General features: G+C 41.7%; 1 protein-coding gene across 1 annotated transcript in view; it reads left to right on the top strand.

The window, feature by feature from the left end:
• Positions 1-19,191, top strand: part of LOC126234339 (inositol polyphosphate 5-phosphatase E) — a 72,044-nt gene that overhangs the window by 49,774 nt on the left and 3,079 nt on the right. Inside the window, exons 5-6 of the mRNA XM_049943023.1 lie at positions 12,416-12,577; positions 14,090-14,345. Of these exons, the coding sequence (XP_049798980.1) occupies positions 12,416-12,577; positions 14,090-14,345 (418 nt within the window). The remainder of the gene's footprint in view (positions 1-12,415; positions 12,578-14,089; positions 14,346-19,191) is intronic.

Below are 19,191 nucleotides of genomic sequence, written 5' to 3'. Positions count from 1 at the left end.
GGTCCCCACTGGGAGTCATTGGTGCTGGAGGTGGGAAGGGGTTGTACTCTGTGGAGGCCCTGCTTCAACATCGCTGGACCTGCGGCTGTTGCCCTGTCTCTGTCTGATTTCTAGAGTTATACAGAGCTGACTTCAGGGACAGTGGTGGTTGGCTTGAGGTGTGAGCTGCTAGGCCTGGGAACAGAAGGTTTGCATACCAAACTGGCGAGGTGCCAGGCTTCTAAGGTGCACACCTGCTGTTGGTGGGCAGTTCTTATGAGGCTTGCTAGCCATCCTGGAACTCTTGTGAAGGTATGAGCCCATACCTCTGCACCCAGAGAGTATTGGGAATGATAGTTGGGCTGGCATGGGTGTGTTGCAGGCCACTGGAGACCATAGCGTGTGTGGTGGTGATGCAGCAGTTCTACAAAGTGCGTCCCTGGATTAGTGTGGTCCAGTAGGATATCAGGAACTTGGCTTTTGAAACCTCCTGGCAGATTAAAACTGTGTGCCCGACCGAGACTCGAACTCGGGACCTTTGCCTTTCGCGGGCAAGTGCTCTACCAACTGAGCTACCGAAGCACGACTCACGCCCGGTACTCACAGCTTTACTTCTGCCAGGAGACGAGGTACTGGTAGAAGTAAAGCTGTGAGTACCGGGCGTGAGTCGTGCTTCGGTAGCTCAGTTGGTAGAGCACTTGCCCGCGAAAGGCAAAGGGCCCGAGTTCGAGTCTCGGTCGGGCACACAGTTTTAATCTGCCAGGAAGTTTCATATCAGCGCACACTCCGCTGCAGAGTGAAAATCTCATTCTGGAAACATCCCCCAGGCTGTGGCTAAGCCATGTCTCCGCAATATCCTTTCTTTCAGGAGTGCTAGTTCTGCAAGGTTCGCAGGAGAGCTTCTGTAAAGTTTGGAAGGTAGGAGACGAGGTACTGGCAGAAGTAAAGCTGTGAGTACCGGACGTGAGTCGTGCTTCGGTAGCTCAGTTGGTAGAGTACTTGCCCGCGAAAGGCAAAGGTCCCGAGTTCGAGTCTCGGTCGGGCACACAGTTTTAATCTGCCAGGAAGTTTCATATCAGCGCACACTCCGCTGCAGAGTGAAAATCTGATTCTGGAAACATCCCCCAGGCTGTGGCTAAGCCATGTCTCCGCAATATCCTTTCTTTCAGGAGTGCTAGTTCTGCAAGGTTCGCAGGAGAGCTTCTGTAAAGTTTGGAAGGTAGGAGACGAGGTACTGGCAGAAGTAAAGCTGTGAGTACCGGGCGTGAGTCGTGCTTCGGTAGCTCAGTTGGTAGAGCACTTGCCCGCGAAAGGCAAAGGTCCCGAGTTCGAGTCTCGGTCGGGCACACAGTTTTAATCTGCCAGGAAGTTTCATATCAGCGCACACTCCGCTGCAGAGTGAAAATCTCATTCTGGAACTTGGCTTTTGGTTGGCCCATATCCTTTTTCACACCTACACCTTAAAGGTGTTCAACTTCACCATTGGAGGCTTGGTGGAATGGTATAATGGTGAGGTGTGTTATACCATTCTGAAAGTAGAAATCCTTTAACAGACTAGATGAGAATTTAGAGCTATTGTCCAAAACAATTGTTTCTGGGGAATATTTTCTGCAAGGCATTTATTGTTCACTCGCTGTGGTATTCGCCATTCGATTCGAAAGACGTGGAAATTTGGAGTATGAGTCAGTGATGATGAGACACCTCTCTCCGAGGAATGGGCCAGCAAAGTCTACATTTACTTTCTCCCTGCAGCATGAACCATGTGTGGAATTACTGCAGGGGTGCTGACAGAGTTGGCACACAGATCACGCAGGAGTGGGCTGTCCTCCCTATGTCACATGTGATGCCAAGTCAGTAGGCAAGCCACCTTGCAAGCATCTTTATGTTTTCATCCCCCAATGGTCAGTGTGCTTGAGGTTTATAACACAGTGGCAGTGGGATGAAGAGCTGACAGTTGTCATCGTCTGTTGTCAGCATTAGTACTCCCTGCTTTTAGAGAAAAGTATGTGCTGAGTTATGGAATGGAGTGGGGTGGGAGGTGTTCTGACCAACTTTGGCAAATATATTTTGGTTAAGAAGATGGTCCTCAGCCATGTCCTTTGCAGTTATGGTTATTGTGAGGGAAAATAATACAGACCATTTTGCACGATGCCATTGGTTTGTAAATACAGTGTTTCCCGCGAGTCAGATGTGGAGTCTGTCCACCTAGGTAGACAGGAATTGGCCACTGGCATTAACATGTGCTGTCAGCTGATAATGAATTGTATAATTTCTTAGGAAGAAGACTCAGCTGTGGCAGCATTCATCCTTTTTCCCCCCAGCAAGTCAGCTCTTAGAGCCAAATGAGTAAATCTACATCTACATCTACATTTATACTCCGCAAGCCACCCAACGGTGTGTGGCAGAGGGCACTTTATGTGCCACTGTAATTGCCTCCCTTTCCTGTTCCAGCCGCGTATGGTTCGCGGGGAGAACGACTGCCAGAAACCCTCATGCGCGCTCGAATCTCTCTAATTTTACATTCGTGATCTCCTCGGGAGGTATAAGTAGGGGGAAGCAATATATTCGATACCTCATCCAGAAACGCACCCTCTCAAAACCTGGACAGCAAGCTACACCGCGATGCAGAGTGCCTCTCGTGCAGAGTCTGCCACTTGAGTTTGCTAAACATCTCCGTAATGCTATCACTCTTACCAAATAACCCTGTGACGAAACGCGCCGCTCTTCTTTGGATCTTCTCTATCTCCTCTGTCAACCCAACCTGGTACGGATCCCACACTTATGAGCAATACTCAAGTATAGGTCGAACGAGTGTTTTGTAAGGCACCTCATTTGTTGATGGACTACATTTTCTAAGGAATCTTCCAATTAACCTCAGCCTGGCACCCGCCTTACCAACAATTAATTTTATATGATCATTCCACTTCAAATCGTTCCGTACGCATACTCCCAGATATTTTACAGAAGTAACTGCTACTGGTGTTTGTTCCACTATCGTATAATCATACAATAAAGGATCCTTCTTTCTACGTATTTGCAATACATTGCATTTGTTTGTGTTAAGGGTCAGTTGCCACTCCCTGCACCAAGTGTCTATCCGCTGCAGATCTTCCTGCATTTCGTTGCAATTTTCTAATGCTGCAACTTTTTTGTACACTACAGCATCATCCGCGAAAAGCCGCATGGAACTTCCGACACTTACCGACTAGGTCATTTATATATATTTTGAAAAGCAATGGTCCCATAACACTCCCCTATGGCACGCCAGAGGTTACTTTAAAATCTGTAGACGTCTCTCCATTGAGAACAACATGCTGTGTTCTGTTTGCTAAAAACTCTTCAATCCAGCCACACAGCTGGTCTGATATTCCGTAGGCTCTTACTTTGTTTATCAGGCGACAGTGCGGAACTGTATCGAACGCCTTCTGGAAGTCAAGGAAAATGGCATCTACCTGGGAGCCTGTATCTAATATTTTCTGGGTCTCATGAACAAATAAAGCAAGTTGGCTCTCACACGATCGCTGTTTTCGGAGTCCATGTTGATTCTTACAGAGTAGATTCTTGGTTTCCAGAAATGACATGATACGTGAGCAAAAAACATGTTCTAAAATTCTACAACAGATCGATGTCAGAGATATAGGCCTATAGTTTTGTGCATCTGCTTGACGACCCTTCTTAAAAACTGGAACTACCGGTGCTCTTTTCCAGTCAGTTGTTTATGAACAGTAAAGGGGAGAAATTTTGTGCTACAAAGAAAACTATGGAATTTCTGAATGCCAAGTATCATTGCAACAAAAATAATCAGTTCTTGACAGTATAATGTATCTGGATGAATAAAAAATTTACTTACCAAGCAGTAGCAGAACAGGCACACAAAAGAAGGTTATACCTATGCAAGCTTTCGGAGCCAGTGGCTCATTCATCCAGCAATAGGGTTGAAGGGGAAGGAAGAGGGGTGAAGAAAGAGGCACTGGAGAGGTGTAGGAAAAGCGGCAGACTTCGGAAAAGTCACCCAGAACTGCGGGGTCAGGATGGACTTACCAAATGGGGTGAGAAGGAAAGACTGATTGTTGGAGACTTCACCAAATGATATTGGAAAATTTGGAAAATCTGAGAGCTTAGAGGTGAAATTTGGGGCAATGTGCAAGACAGAGAGTACTGCTAATACATCATATACGAGTTAATAAGACTGATAAGCTGAGTGCATTGTACGTAGCATAGGTGGGGGAGGGGGGGTAGTGAAAAATAGACAGGACAGAAAATGAAAGATGTATAAAACTAAAATAGAGTGTAGAGTGAAGAAAGGAGTATTTACTGTGAAGAAATGCTGAGACAGAAGAAATTAACGTAAATAAAGCCATGTGGGTGGTGAGAACCAAGGACATGTTGCAGCACTAGTTCCCACCTGCAGAGTTCTAAGAAACTGGTGTTTAGGGGAAGAATTCAGGTGGTCCATGTGGTGAAACAGTCACTAAGGTCATGACTGTCGTTTTGCAGAGCATGCTCTGCAACAGGATATTGTGTGTTGTCAGTACACATCCTGTGTCTAACTGATAATTTGGTGGTAGTCATGCCGACGTAAGAGGCCGAACAGTGTTTACATAACAGCTGGTATATGACATGTCGTTTCACAGGTTTCTCTCCCTTTGATAGTATATGTTTTGCCAGTTACAGGGCTGCTATAGTTGGTGGTAGGAGGGCGCATAGAGCAAGTCTTGCAGCAAGGATGGTGACAGCGGTAGAAGCCATAGGGGAAGGACATGGGTGCAAAAGGAGCATAGTATCTGACCGGGATATTGTGGAGACTGGGAGGGTGACGAAAAGCTATTCTAGGTGTGGTGGGCAAAAATCTCAGACAGAATGGGTCTCATTTCAGGTCTTGATTTTAGATAGTCATGACCTTGTCAAAGTAGCTGATTAATACATTCCAGACCAGGATAATACTGAGTGACAAGTGGTGTGTTCCAAAGTTGTTCTTTTGAGGGATCAGCAGTACCAGGATTCGGTGTGATGACACGGAAAATCTGCTTTTGAACTAGGCTGGTGGGGTAATTAGGTTTAGTGAAGGTTGAGGTGCAAATGGTGGTTTATTGCTGTAAAGAGTCTGCATCCGAACAAATATGTGTGCCTTGAATACCAAAGCTGTGTGAGGGAGAACATTCGACGTGGAAAGGATGGTAACTGTCATAATGTAAGTAATGTTGTTCATTAGTGGGTTTAACGTGGACATAAATGTGTAGGTGGCCTTCGGTGAGGTTAGATCAACATCAAGGAAAGTGGCATGGTTTTCAGAACAGGAGAATGTGAATTGTAATTGGGGGAATATTTAAAAATTCTGGGAATTTAACACTAGAAGGGCAGAAGGGGGTCAAAATGACCCGTCATACATTTTTTATTCATTGTCATGTCCAATTTATTTACTTTGTTAATGAAGTTATATGACTTTTTCTGATTTTTTTCTCCTCTTTCTGAAGATGTTTTAGTATTTACAAAATATTTTAATTTTCTTTGGCGTTTATTCAGTATACCTAGCATGGTGAAAGGGGTCAATTTGACCCCACTGTAATTTCTCTTCTGAATATAAGTAAATTATCCAACAATACAGTGGCAACAGTGAACAGTAAGGCAGAGCATTTGCTCCTCTTTGTTGCAACTTGGTACGTTTACATTCCAGTCCACCACATCTTATGTTGTGTCACTCAGGCAGTCTTTGTCCGTGAAACACGTTTTCGAACATGTATCGTCAGTGTGGACTTTCTGATGAAGTGTTACACCTCTTAGAGAATCCCGAAGTTGAATCGGAAATTGACTTCACTGATGATGATTATGTACCTGACACTTGTGAAGATGAAGACATTGTGAACGAGGGGCACTTAGTGGAAGAGGATTCAGATACTGATACACATCGATCATCACCTCTTTCACCACAGCAGGTACAGTTGGCAGGATCTACAAAGGTGATTGCAAGGGGTGGAACTGTGTGGGAGATTGAAAATTGTTCATCTTCTGGAAGGTGGTCAGCTATGAATGTTCTGAAGGAGAGAGGAGGTCCCACAGCTCATGCTTGCCAACCAGTAGACAGCTCTGTCATCAGTGCCTTCTGTCTTATTTTTGATGAAGCAATGCTACATGTCATGAAGAAATACACAGAATCAGATGCTCGAAAAGTACTAAAAAACAATGAACAATGACTGGACGGTGTCACTGGAGGAAGTGGAGAAACTGATAGCCATCATGCATGTTCGGGGTGTATTGCGCACAAAAGGTATGTCTGTGGATGATCTCTGGTCGCACTCTTGGGCGCCTGCTTTCATCAGGGACATTATGCCAAGGGACAGATTTCAGGAGCTGCTCAGATTTCTCTGTTTTGATGAAAAAGCAACCTGGTCTGAATGCCTGGCAGCCAACAAATTCGCTCTTGTATCTGAAATTTGGGGAAAGTTCATTGAAAACAGTATTCGTGCTTCCTGTCCTGGGGAAAATATAACCATTGATGAGCAACTGTTCCAAGAAAAGCAAGATGCAGGTTTATTCAATTCATGTCCAACAAACCAGACAAATATGGTCTCAAATTCTGGTTGGCTGTTGATGTAACAACAAAGTATATACGTAATGCTTCCTCATACCTTGGCAAAGAGGACACGCATAGAGAGAAATAACCACTTGGAGCATACATCGTTCTGCATCTCATGGAGGTATTTGTAAATCAAGGAAGAAATGTGACCACAGACAACTTCTTTACGTCTCTTCAACTTGCTAAAAAACTCAAAAAAGGAAAGAAAACTTCATTAGTTGGTACAGTGAACAAGATCCGCCATGAAATCCCCAATGAAGCAAGGAAGCTGAATGCTGAAATACAATCCACCACAATACTGCACAATACTGGCAACACCGACTGCACTTTGACTGTATACCAAGGAAAGAAGAATAAAAATGTGATTCTTCTGAGTACGTTGCATGCTGAAGTTGCAATAAGCAAGGATGGAAAGAAAAAATCTGAAACTGTGACGTTCTGCAATGCAACAAAGCATGGGGTGGATATGGTTGATCAAATGACACATAAAATATACTACAAAGGTTGCATGTAGGAGATGGCCAAAGCATGTCTTCTACAACATATGGCAATAAATGCATAGTCATCTGTAACATTGTAATGAACAAGAAAATGGAAAGGAAGATGTTCATACTTCAACTGGCAAATGAACTCAAGTGAATGAAAGAGCAAGAACTTCAGGCAAAGGAAGAGGATAAGGGACTGAAATCACCTGGAAAGCGGAGGCAGTGCCAAATCAGCCTCTGCAAAGGCAAGGAGACAAGCGAAAGCTGTGTGAAGTGCCACAAAGCCATGTGCGGAAAATGTGCACGTGAAACAGAAGTCACATGTGCTAAGCGCATCTAGCAGCTTCAAATGACTTTAGTGAAAAGTACTACAGAGCTGTTTGTAAAACACATGTGAGAGTAAAATGGACCAAATATACTAAATGTGTCTAGAACGATGTATGAATAGTTAATAAATTAAAATCTATAGTTAAGAAACATGTATGCAGTAGCAACAATTAATTTGTATCATACAGTGTTCTTCATATAAATTAGTAATTAAATTGTAAATAATTGTTGTGATTACAAGTATTAAGTATGGATTAACAAACACTAAAAAAGTACTTGTTTAAGTCAAATATGAAAATAATTTATGTGGGGTCAAAATGACCCCTTTGCGTCATTTTAGGAATGTCAGTAACTCCACCGTTCTAGTGTTAACAGGTCACCCTCACAATGATCCCATATGGCAAATATGTCATCAGTGTATCTAATTCAAACCAGGGGCTGAAGACTTATGGATCTCAGCAAAGCTCCCTCCAAGCAACCCATGAAAAGCTTGGCATAAGAAGGAGCCATCCTGGTTCCCATGTCCCTATCCCTGATCTGTTTGTATGTCTGCCCCTCAAAGGTGAAGTAGTTGGTGCTAAGTATAAAGTTGATCAAGGTGAGCAGGAAGGATGCCATAGGAAATGTTCAGCAGGAGACAGTCCGTGTACATGGGGGATGTTGGTGTAGAGGGAGATGACATCAGTGGTGACAAGCAAAGCTGTGTGGTGGGAGTGGAACGGACATGGGTTTCAGATGAAGTCTTTGTACTGTGTGTTGCAGGTGCTGATCAACTAAGGCAAATATATGTTTGGTGGGTGCTTTGAAGCCAGCAACTATAGGATGGCCAGGATGACTGGGTTTTTGAATCTTAGAAAGAAGGTGAAAGTTGGGGATGAGTGGTTTGGATGGGGTAAGAATTTCTATGGATTGAGGCATTAGTGCTTGTGAGGGGCCAGAGGTTTTAAGGAGGGACTGTAGATCAGTCTGAATCACATTGAGTATGATTGCATGGACATCTTTTTAGATCTGAGAATAGTTTATTTGGGTTGCAGTTAGCATTTTAGATACATTTTCAGTGGGTCATTCATACAAATCAGTGCTTTTGAGAGAAAGGACAGCTCCGATGCTGTGTTGTGTGGCATTTGGCACAAATTTAGCATAGTAATAGACTTTGCCGAGAAACTATTGGAGGTTTATTCATTTGGTTACACATCAATTTTTTCTGTGGCTTCCACATGTTGCTGAAGAGGTTGCAGTCCTTTATGACTCAATATGTGGCCTAAGTAACCCACTGTTCGAAAGAATTCACACTTTTGCACTGTATTCCATTTTGTTTTAGTTTCTAGAATGGTAGACATAAGTTTGCAAGGTGTTACTGGCTTGTAGTGCCACTTGCTAGTGTATTGTTCAGATAGTTTACTGTATTTGAAATCTTACGAATCAGCTGTTCCAAAAAAGTTTAAAAATTAATGGTGCACTAGCAGCTCCAAATGGCAACCTGTTACATCTGTCCAATCTAAATGAGTGTTAATAACCATGAACTGTTGTGACTGTTCATTTAATAACAGTTGCAGTTATACTTCGGATATATCAGTTTCGGAAAAATACTAGTCACCTGATAGTTTTGACATGAGGTTTTCTGGGCTTGGGGTGGGATAGGTATCAATCTCTGATTGAGCATTTACGGTTGCTTTAAAATCACCCCAAGCATGGAGGGAACCATTTGGTTTACTAAAGCTACCAGTCATGTTGTCCATTGAATTGATGTGATGGGTATGAAGATGCCTTGTTGCACCAGATGATCTAATTCCATCTTGAGCTCATCTCACAAGGCTTCTGTCACTAGTCTCGCTCTAAAGTAGTGAGCTGTTGCAGAAGACTTTAACTGAATGTAAGCTACATGATTACCTGCATACCCTAAGCGTGGTGAAAATAGATCTGAAAATTCAGTGCATAGGGAATCAAAATCATTGAATGGTACTACATCAGATATGATGTTGATTTTGTGTACTATTTAAACCAAAAGATGAAAAACTGTCCATCCCCAAAAATGTTTTGTGCCTGAGGTGTTGACACAGCTAAAATTCTCCCTTTGTCAGAAACGTTACAGGACAGATTTTCTTATTTCTGAGTTTGCAATACTAAAAAGGACCAAATATCATTTCTGTGTTACCTGGTGTGTGTACATACTTGAAATGATCTTGGCCATGTTTCTGTGCAAACTCACTAGATGGCAGGGCAGTGCTTAGCAACACACTATTGGGGTTATTGACACATTAGTTATGGCTACACAATGAATGCTGATTGTGAGCAAAGAGCGAACATTAAGTTCTGCATTAAGCTCGGGAAACCCCTAGTGAAACGCAGACATTGATTAAGCAAGCATATGCTGCAGGTAAGGCACTTTCAGGAAATCATGTTTTCATCAAGGTTTCGTGAAGGCAGAGATTCAGTGTAAGATCATCTCAGAGCTGGTCGCCTATATACAGCACATACCGCATACAGCAAACAAGGAGCATGTAAAGCAGTTATAGCAAGAAACCCATCATGTAACTGTCTGTGTGATATCAGAAGAACTTAATTTTAATCGTGATGTGTGTCATAAAATTTTACACAAAGATTTGGGGAAATGGAAACTTAACCGGATAGATTATTGTTGGGGATGAAAGTTGGTGCTACCAGTCTGACCCTCATCAAAGTGCTGAAAGGCAGAATCCTGGATCACCAGCCTCAAAAAAAAGTCAGACAACCTTTGAGAACAAAGACAGTGTTGATAGCATTCTTTGGTAATAAAGGACTATTTCACCACGAGTACATTCCTCCAGGCCAAACAGTGAACCAAACTCTTTACAGTGAAGTCGTGAAATGTTTGTGGCAACTGATTCAACACCACCGCCCTGATTTGTGGCATTTCCAGAATTGGTTCTTACAGCATGACAATGCAAGACACTGCTTTAGCTGTTACTGAGTATCTGATCAGACATTCTGTTATTGCCATCTCTCATCCGCCATATTCGCCCAACCTCTTACCTTGTGATTTTTTCTTGTTTCCGTGAGTGAAAAGATGACTGAAAGGAAAGCTTCATCAATATATTGCAGACATCCACCTGATCTGTGACAAATGAGCTTACAAACATTGCAGTTGCAAATTTCCTTGCTTGCTTCGAAGACCTTGTAATGGATCTGGGAGATGTTTTATTTTCTACCGGATTTGTCGATACCAAATCTAATGAGGGAGGTTGTAAATGTTTTCTTATATTTTTGTCAGAATATTTTTTGTGAATTGTAATTTGCTTTATTTTATGCTAATTTGCTTATATGTTCGAGAGTGACAGCATATTGATTAATATTAGTAGATGTGATGAAGAATATCAAAGAGACTGGTTACAAGTGGAAGCTTGTGTGTTGTGTGAAATGTCTTTGACGCTGGAGTCGTCTTTGACCGTAGTCAGTTGGCAGTGAACTCTCGGTGTGTGTGACGGTGGAACAATGTGCAGGTCGCCGTTATAATAATTTGCCAGTGAACAGGAAAAATAAATTATGTTAATACTTTTTTATATAAACATCTAGAAGGAACCACATTCGAAGAAATGGTATTTGAAGCACCAAAAATGAGGCAAATGCATTGAACCAGGTTATTTCTGCAACCGACGAAACAGCATTGTGGAATCAAACTTTCACTAGATGACTGAAGCCAACACAGAAAAGTCAAATATCATCTTATGAACATTTCACGGAAAAGTGAGTACTGTCACGAAATATGCTAAATTCAAGTATATAAAAATAGTGAGCATATTTCAACCTCCAGAAACATTGGCAACTGAGTGTAGAGAGCCAAGAGGGACTGCTTTGATAGGATCTAGGATCATTACTTAGCAAGTGCAGTTTTCTATTTTTTGAGAAAATCTATCCTGGATCTTTTCTGACAAAGGGAATAGTAATCGGACAACTGACTTTTCATGTACAACCCCATTTCTGTGTATTTGCCATGCAAAATTGAGCTGCTTACTCTAGGATTGTAGCCTTTGTGATATCAGCTGAAGATGCAAGGAATCAATATGTGCCTAGATTTGCTTACTCTAGGATTGTAGCCTTTGTGATATCAGCTGAAGATGCAAGGAATCAATATGTGCCTAGATTTATTCTTTATGATAGAAGCTGGCACACTGGTATCATCAAGGAATATTGTCACCTGGTTGTAAATAGTTACTGTGAGAGAATGCTCTTGCAGTTGTGCTGTGAAGGGTTTCAGCTGTGGCTGTAAGGTGTTCACACTGAGGTATTCATGTTTTACCAATCCAAAGAGCTGTCCAGGTGAGATCCAATAAGCAGCCCATTCATGTATGCACAGTATTAGCGAGGTAGAAATTAGAGCACAGCTTGATACAGAGTTCATGCTGTTAGGGTGGCTGATTTTATTTCCTGCATGATATCAAAGGCCCGGCCCATGTGATTTCTTGCAGGCACCTCATATAGGCTGCAGATGTCTTTGGCAGCTTATATCACAGACTGTTGACTTCACTGTTGAGGACATAGATACAGCAGACTCTACTCGATAGACACTTATAATGTGATGATGTAGACCTAGTCACAGTTGTTGGAGTTTGTCATAACAGCTGCTAAAGACAGTTTGGTTACATAATCTTTTTTGCAAAAGTTTTATTCATTTGGCACACATTCCACTATAGTTCAAAGGAATGTCCTTTTTATATTTCTGATGGTCTAAGGGGTTTTATGGAGACATGAAATTTTCATGGTTTCATTGTAGTTTCTGTATATAATAAAATCCAGTTTTTTTTCTGTATAGTAAAATCAAGTGTTTTTTCTGTTTTTATCTTTACCAGTTAAATTAGTGACGATTAAATTTCTTATTTCATGTTATTTTATTCCTCTTAACTGAATAAACTATTTTTGAAGACAAGTTAATGTGGAGTTTCAAAATAAAATTTCTTAGATATTTTATAAAATGAATAGACATACTGGATAAAGTTGATCTATTACTCTGTCAGGCTGCACGTAATAGTATGTCTCGACAGTCATATTAATTGACAGTTTTTTTTTTTTACAGATGTAACACAGAATTTTGATTATGTGTTCTGGTCTGGGGATTTGAACTTCAGACTTTCTCAGCCCCGTGATGAAGTTTTGCAGTGGGTATCAGAGCAAGAATTCCCCTTGCCCTTGCCACATAGTTTACACAGTGATCAGTTGAAAGCCATTATTGCAGAAGGTAAGTGCTCAGTCATCTCACACTTTTAACTTGCGTATCTGGGACTTGACTTATAAAGCAACTAACTGGTGGGAGGTGTACCATGAGTTTGCTGTAAAAGTAACGGATTTACTTCCAAAATTCAAAATTTTTGGACATTTCAAGGTTCACTAAAAAAAGAAAATGATAAAAAGTGAAAGATTTACAGTATTATTAAGGTGGGTCTTAAATCAGAAGCTTAAAAATACACCTAACTATGGTTGAACGCTCCATGTGTGTCCAGCAGATTTGTATGCTGGGCAGTTATTATTATGTAAGATGATGTTATCAATCTCAGCCATTGACATATAATTTTCAGCATTATCCATCTGATTAGGCAATTATTTTTCTAACTTTCATAGTCTAGTACCAAGTAATTGGATCTATATTAATGTAGTGCATACATGAAAGATGGTGTATTCCAAAGCACTTTTGCCATCACCAGCATTGTGGCCTGCCATCATTTCTGGCACTGATGGTCACTTATTCTACTGATTAGAACTGGCAAGTCTCCATAGAACACTTGCACTGCAGATTGTCTACTTTGACAGGTACTAATGTTAACAAGTGATGGACTCACCATATTCATGAACTCATTTGCAAATTGTTGGTCCACACTTCTGCCCTTTCTCAAAGCCACCTAAATCAACAGCTTCTCCTCACACTGCATTAACTGCAAGATTTTTCTGTGTCCCCATCACCTGTTGTGATGCAGTATGCTTTCATGCCATGTACCTTCTTTCATGACCAAAGCATACTTTCCAAATAGCTACCCTGATGTGGAATCTTCATACTTTCCTTGAATATTTATCATTTTTCAATAATTGTTAAATCTGTGTGCATACTAACTTCTGAATCAACAGGCTCTTAGTCAGATTTTAAACTTATGTTCTCAAGTAAAAATCGGTTTATGTTTAGAAAATTTGTTGTTATTTATCAGTATTGTATAAAGCTATTAAGGTTGGTAAGTTTTTAGACCTCACACTGGGAAAAAAGTCCTGCTAAGGCTTACATTGGCCATAGGTCAGATCCAGGCACTCACTCTCACTAATAACGGGAAAGCCAGACTCCCACATTCAGTATTCAGAAGGTACTTATGAAAACCTAGGATCTGAATCAGAGCTATGGATTGTATTCACTTATCAAAAGATTTCTCTCCATAAGAATGAGGATTAGTGGGAAAAGAATGTTTTGTGTTTTAAGTTAAGTATTAAACAGAGAAAAAATTCTGTTACTTATAATGAAGCTTCATAAAAGAATTATGTTCATGCTACAACATTATTCAGCTCTACATAACAGTAGTTTCTTTGCCTATATTACTGGTTTTGCGGAATAGTCTTATTTTTTTATAGTGTTGGTATACTACGATTCATTATAGCTACAAAGCAAAATGAGGAGTTAGCATGCAGGCAGTCAAAATTAAATTTATTTCTGTCATATTGAAATTTCCTGAAAAGAAAGAGTGTTTATACTGCATTGCTTACTTATTTTAAGGAAGTGTCTTCCGAGATTTTGAAGAAGGTCCTATAACATTCCCACCAACGTATAAGTATGATCCGGGAACGCAGATGTTTGACAGTTCGCACAAACAGCGCACACCAGCATACACAGATCGCATCTTATACAAATGTCGAAGTGGTCGTGGCGTTCTGCAGTGCTTGCTGTATTCATCAGCTCCATCCATCTGCACATCAGATCACAAGCCAGTGTGGGGCCTCTACAGCAGTGCTGTGCGACCTGGGATTGACACGTAAGTTACTATTTACGTTAAATGTGTTCATTTAGGTTAGAGAAAGAAAGATGTAAAACAGTTACAATATATTTCCATAAAGCTGTAATGGAAGCACCTGAGTGGAAAAATACATGAAATCAGAAAAAGGCAATTACTTACCGATAGAGGATTGGTGCGTAGTACACAGAAATATGTAATAGGAAAATGTAACTCTAACTTTCAAGGTTTTGCTCTTTTTCTAGTTAGAGCACACACATTCACACAGGATCACCCAAATGTACATGCTTGTGGTATCAGCGAGACTGATTATTGAATATTGAGTATTAAAAAATAGTTGCCTGAGTAGATGGAGGTGGGAGGGGGTAGGGAAGGATGCATGAGACAAGAGGGGGATAGCAGGGTAGTGTGAGGCAGGTCTTTTACCAGATGCCTCTGTGGCTGCACAACAAGACAAAAGGAGCTCATAGTGCATATAAGGGACAGAGCAGAGGGGGGAGTGAGGGAGGAAGTGAGAGAGAGGTGGTGGTGAAGAGGGAGACCAGGAGGGGAAAGAGTAAGGGAGAGGGAAGAAAGGGGAGAGGGGTGAGAAAAAGTGCCTTGTCCTTCTCAGCTCAATGAGCCACTTTTCTAAACGTTGATCTCCTCCTCTCATATGGCTCCATAAATACATCGATTAATATCAAGCACATCAACCTCCACTTTGACAGCTGTGACCCATTGCATGTCAAAAAGTCTCTTCCATACGGTGTGACCACCTGCGGATGCCAAATATGTGATGCAAAGCAGGAGTTGTCAAAATTTACTGTCAGTTTTACCAGAGCTTTTACTGACACATAGTATCCTAGACATCTCATCTGTAAACAAATCTCCTGTACCATATGATGTGTGTGTGTGTGTGTGTGTGTGTGTGTGTGAGAGAGAGAGAGAGAGAGAGAGAGAGAGAGAGAGAGAGAGAGAGTGCTCACGTTGGCGGGAGGAGGAAGAATGGTGGGAGAAGGCAGTACACGATCTGGATGGAGGAGTGATGTGGACAGAAGAGAGAAGGGAAAAGATATGATGAGGAAATGGGAAACAAGTAAGTGGAGGTTTAGCTCATGGGGATTTGTAAGAGCACAAGATATGCTGGAGAGACAATTCCCACATGTGTAGTTCAGAGCAACTTATGCCAGAAGGGAGTATCCAAATGGCCCTGTAGTGAAACAGCTGTTGAAGCCATTTGTGTTGTGGTGTGCATTGTGTTCGGCAACTGGAATGTGAAGTTTGCAGTTTGCCACAGTTTGGAATTGACCATTCATGTGATTAGACTGTTGGTCATTTGCCGAGGACAGCCTTTGCTCCCTTCCTCCATAACTTTTAACACCTATTCCCAAATCTGCTTTGCCTTGTCCTTCTCAGCTCAATGAGCCACTTTCCTAAACGTTGATCTCCTCCTCTCATATGGCTCCATAAATACATCGATTAATATCAAGCACATCAACCTCCACTTTGACAGCTGTGACGCATTGCATGTCAAAAAGTCTCTTCCATACGGCGTGACCACCTGCGGATGCCAAATATGTGATGCAAAGCAGGAGTTGTCAAAATTTACTGTCAGTTTTACCAGAGCTTTTACTGACATATAGTATCCTAGACATCTCGTCTGTAAACAAATCTCCTGTACCATATGATCCTCTGACACCAGTAACCATGTTAACTATCCTCCAGCCAGCACTCCTCTAATCACTAATCACCCAGTGTCACCCTGACATTTAGAAGCTCAACTACATCCTTCATCAAGGCTTTGTCTACCTCTTGTCATGCCCTGAGGTGAGGAATATCCTACCCAAAATCCTACCCACATCACGCAAAGTAGCGTTCTGCTCCAGTACTGCTCCCAATCCGGCACCCCTTCAGTCATTCCTTTGTGGTTGACCCAACATTCCCTTTTGGTTGACCCAGATGCAAGACCTGCCCCTCACTTCCTAGTGCAGTCCAGTAACAGGCATCTCCTACACAGTAAAAGGAAGGGCCAAGTGTGAAAGCAACAGCCATATTATGCATCAGCTATGCTGCATTTACTGTACAGCATTCAAGGTGGACATGGTAAGTAACCCACTGTCCATTCACATGATTGGCTACTGCCAAACTGGCAAATCGCAACTTGACCATCCAGTTGCCGAACATGCTGCATACCACAACAAAAATGACTTCAGTAGCTTCTTTACATGGACTATTTGGATACTCCCTACCCTTTATATTTCCTTAGTTATGTTTCATCATGTCTCTATTCCTCTCCTCCCTTCACCATGAGTCTCCCTCATACTCCCTGCTGCCAGCACTCCTATCTAAAATCTGTCTCTTCAATAATGTCTAATTATAACAGTACTTGTGATCTAAGAATATAAACTCTATATTTATGTATTTTTCCAGGTGTACCTTCCAAATTGTTTATTTCACTTCTTGTACTAGATGTAGTTTAACATGCCTACTAAAACATATGAATGTAAAATAAGTAGAATGCCTGGTTAGATGTAAGAAAAGGGCCTGATGGCCCTAATCTTGCCAGGTTAAATAAATCAATAAATAAAAATAAATAAATAAATAAGTATCTCTGAATTACATGGGTGGGAATTGTCTCTCCAGCAAATCCTCCGCTGTCACAATCCCCTGTCCTAAATCCCCACTAACTTGTTTCCTATTGCCTCACCGTACCTTTTCCCCTCTCTCTTCTCTCTACACCACATTTCTCCATCCAACTTGTTTACTACATTCTCCCACTACTCTTTCTTCCTCTCCTCACAACATGTGCAGTCTCTCCCTCTCCCTCTCTTCCTCCCTCCCCCCTCCTCCTTTTTTCCACCCTTTCCCTTCCTGCCTCTCTGTCTCTCTCTTCTCCACTGCCTTCCTCTTCTTTCCTCTCATCCTCCCCCTTTCAACTTCCTCCTGTCCCTATCACTGTCCCTCACATACTCTACTCTCGGAACTCCTTTTGCCTTGCTGTGCGGCCACTGAGTCATCTGGCAAAAGACCTGCCTCTCATTACCCCGCTGCCCCTCCTTGCGTCATGTGTCCTTCCTCACCTCCTCCCCACCCCCGTCTACCCAGGCAACTAACTTTGTTAATTGATATTCAGCAATAAGTCTTGCTGCTACTGAAAGCATGTGCAATTGGACATCTGTGTCCTCGTACATGTGAATGTGTGTACTTTTATTAGAAAAAGAGCAAGAGCTCAAAAGTTAGTGTTAATTGTTTTCTATTATGTGTTTCTATGTGCCACACACAGATGTTCTATAGGGAAATGGTTAAATACGTTTCCATAAAACTGCTAAAAATATAATGTACAGTCTTAGACATAAAAACTGACCGCCAGCCGGCCGCCAACGAGACTAAGTCCGAGTCGTCCACTTAAGGTGGCCAATAAAACTGACCGCCTCTGACAATGCTAAGTCCGGCCATCTGCACAATCTGGCAACATGGTAAGATGTGGAAGTGTTAGGAGGCAGTGTTGGCTACTTCCGAGATGTTGTCGTGCTGTGTGAACCCGCGGTCTAGTGGTAATCGTCGTGCATTCTAAACTTCTAGTTGCGTATTCGTGTCTGACTGTATCTCTTATTTTTTTAACCACATTTCGACCCTTGTCTAAAGTTGCGAGTCCGATAGAACATGTAACATAATTCACTTCACATTCTACCCACCAGTAATAACAAAAACTTCCAGAAAAAATTCCGCAGGACAGCTCGTTGCTGTGTTGTGATCAGAACAGCTTACATTCGAGCATTTCATCGTACTGCAGCAGCTACGGGCCACCGGCCAGACGCCACCCGCTGCCTGAAATCGGGTGCCACCCAGGTCAACGCGGCGCAACACTGTCAGCATGTGTATCAGCTGTCATTTTCGAATTTGAAGTCCTAGTTATCATCTTGCAGTTAAAGATTGGAGATTACATACTTGAAAATCATGAACTACAGTTAAGCGCTGTAAAATTGCGTCGCAAGTGTAGAAAGGTGTAACATCTGCAACACAATATTTACTTTTGGTATAATAGAGGGGTAAATGCAGAGGAGGCAGCTTGAAGATTTGAACTGTGTGTAGTGCGAGTGCTTATGGGAAAAATACGCCAAGCAAAGATGTTCTTGTTTTAACAAAGATCGTTCTGACATTAATGATTTTCCACATTAAGGAAGTCTCTACTACTGATATAAGAGATGCATTACCCTTTAACTATCATGTGACGTTTGCATTAAACAGGCAAGGTTTAGAAGTCTGGTGTAGGAGTACTGCACCCTGTAATTTGAAACAACAAAAATCAACAGTGACTATTATTGCAGGTCGCTCATTGAGCATTTCTATGCAATACTGTTGCTGGTGACAAGTTATGATGCCTTTACTGTTAATTTCCCAAGAAGAAATGAAGGGCTGAGTCCTATCAAAAGACCTAAACTCGAGCAAAGAGTAATGTGAACATAATATTTTCCATCTGATAACTCCAAAAGTGTGTTTTGCACAAAGAATTCTTCCCCGAGGATACGTCCATCACAGTTGGAATTTGATGCCAACAATTGAGACACCTTTTGGTCACAATGCAAGAAAATTGGCCGAAAAAACTACATCACGTGTGCTACTGCATGATAACGCACTCTGTTGATTTGAGAAACAAAACTATCCAGGAGATTGATAGGGAAGTCATCTCTCAGGCATTTGTTCCTCTGATCGCATACTCATAAAATTTTCCTTTCCTGCTCCCAATCGATCAACTGCCAAGGCAACTCATTTCTAGATGAAAATGCTCTTCAAACTACACTGGTTTAATGACATCATTGCAACCAGTAGGTTTCTACAGGCATAGAATTTGTAAACTACTTTAGCATTGTCAAATTTTTTTGAT

The sequence above is a fragment of the Schistocerca nitens genome, chromosome 2 (assembly GCF_023898315.1).
Source record: "Schistocerca nitens isolate TAMUIC-IGC-003100 chromosome 2, iqSchNite1.1, whole genome shotgun sequence".
NCBI lineage: Eukaryota > Metazoa > Arthropoda > Insecta > Orthoptera > Acrididae > Schistocerca > Schistocerca nitens.
Note: the sequence above shows the minus strand (reverse complement) of the source record. Positions and strands in the feature narration are given on the sequence as shown.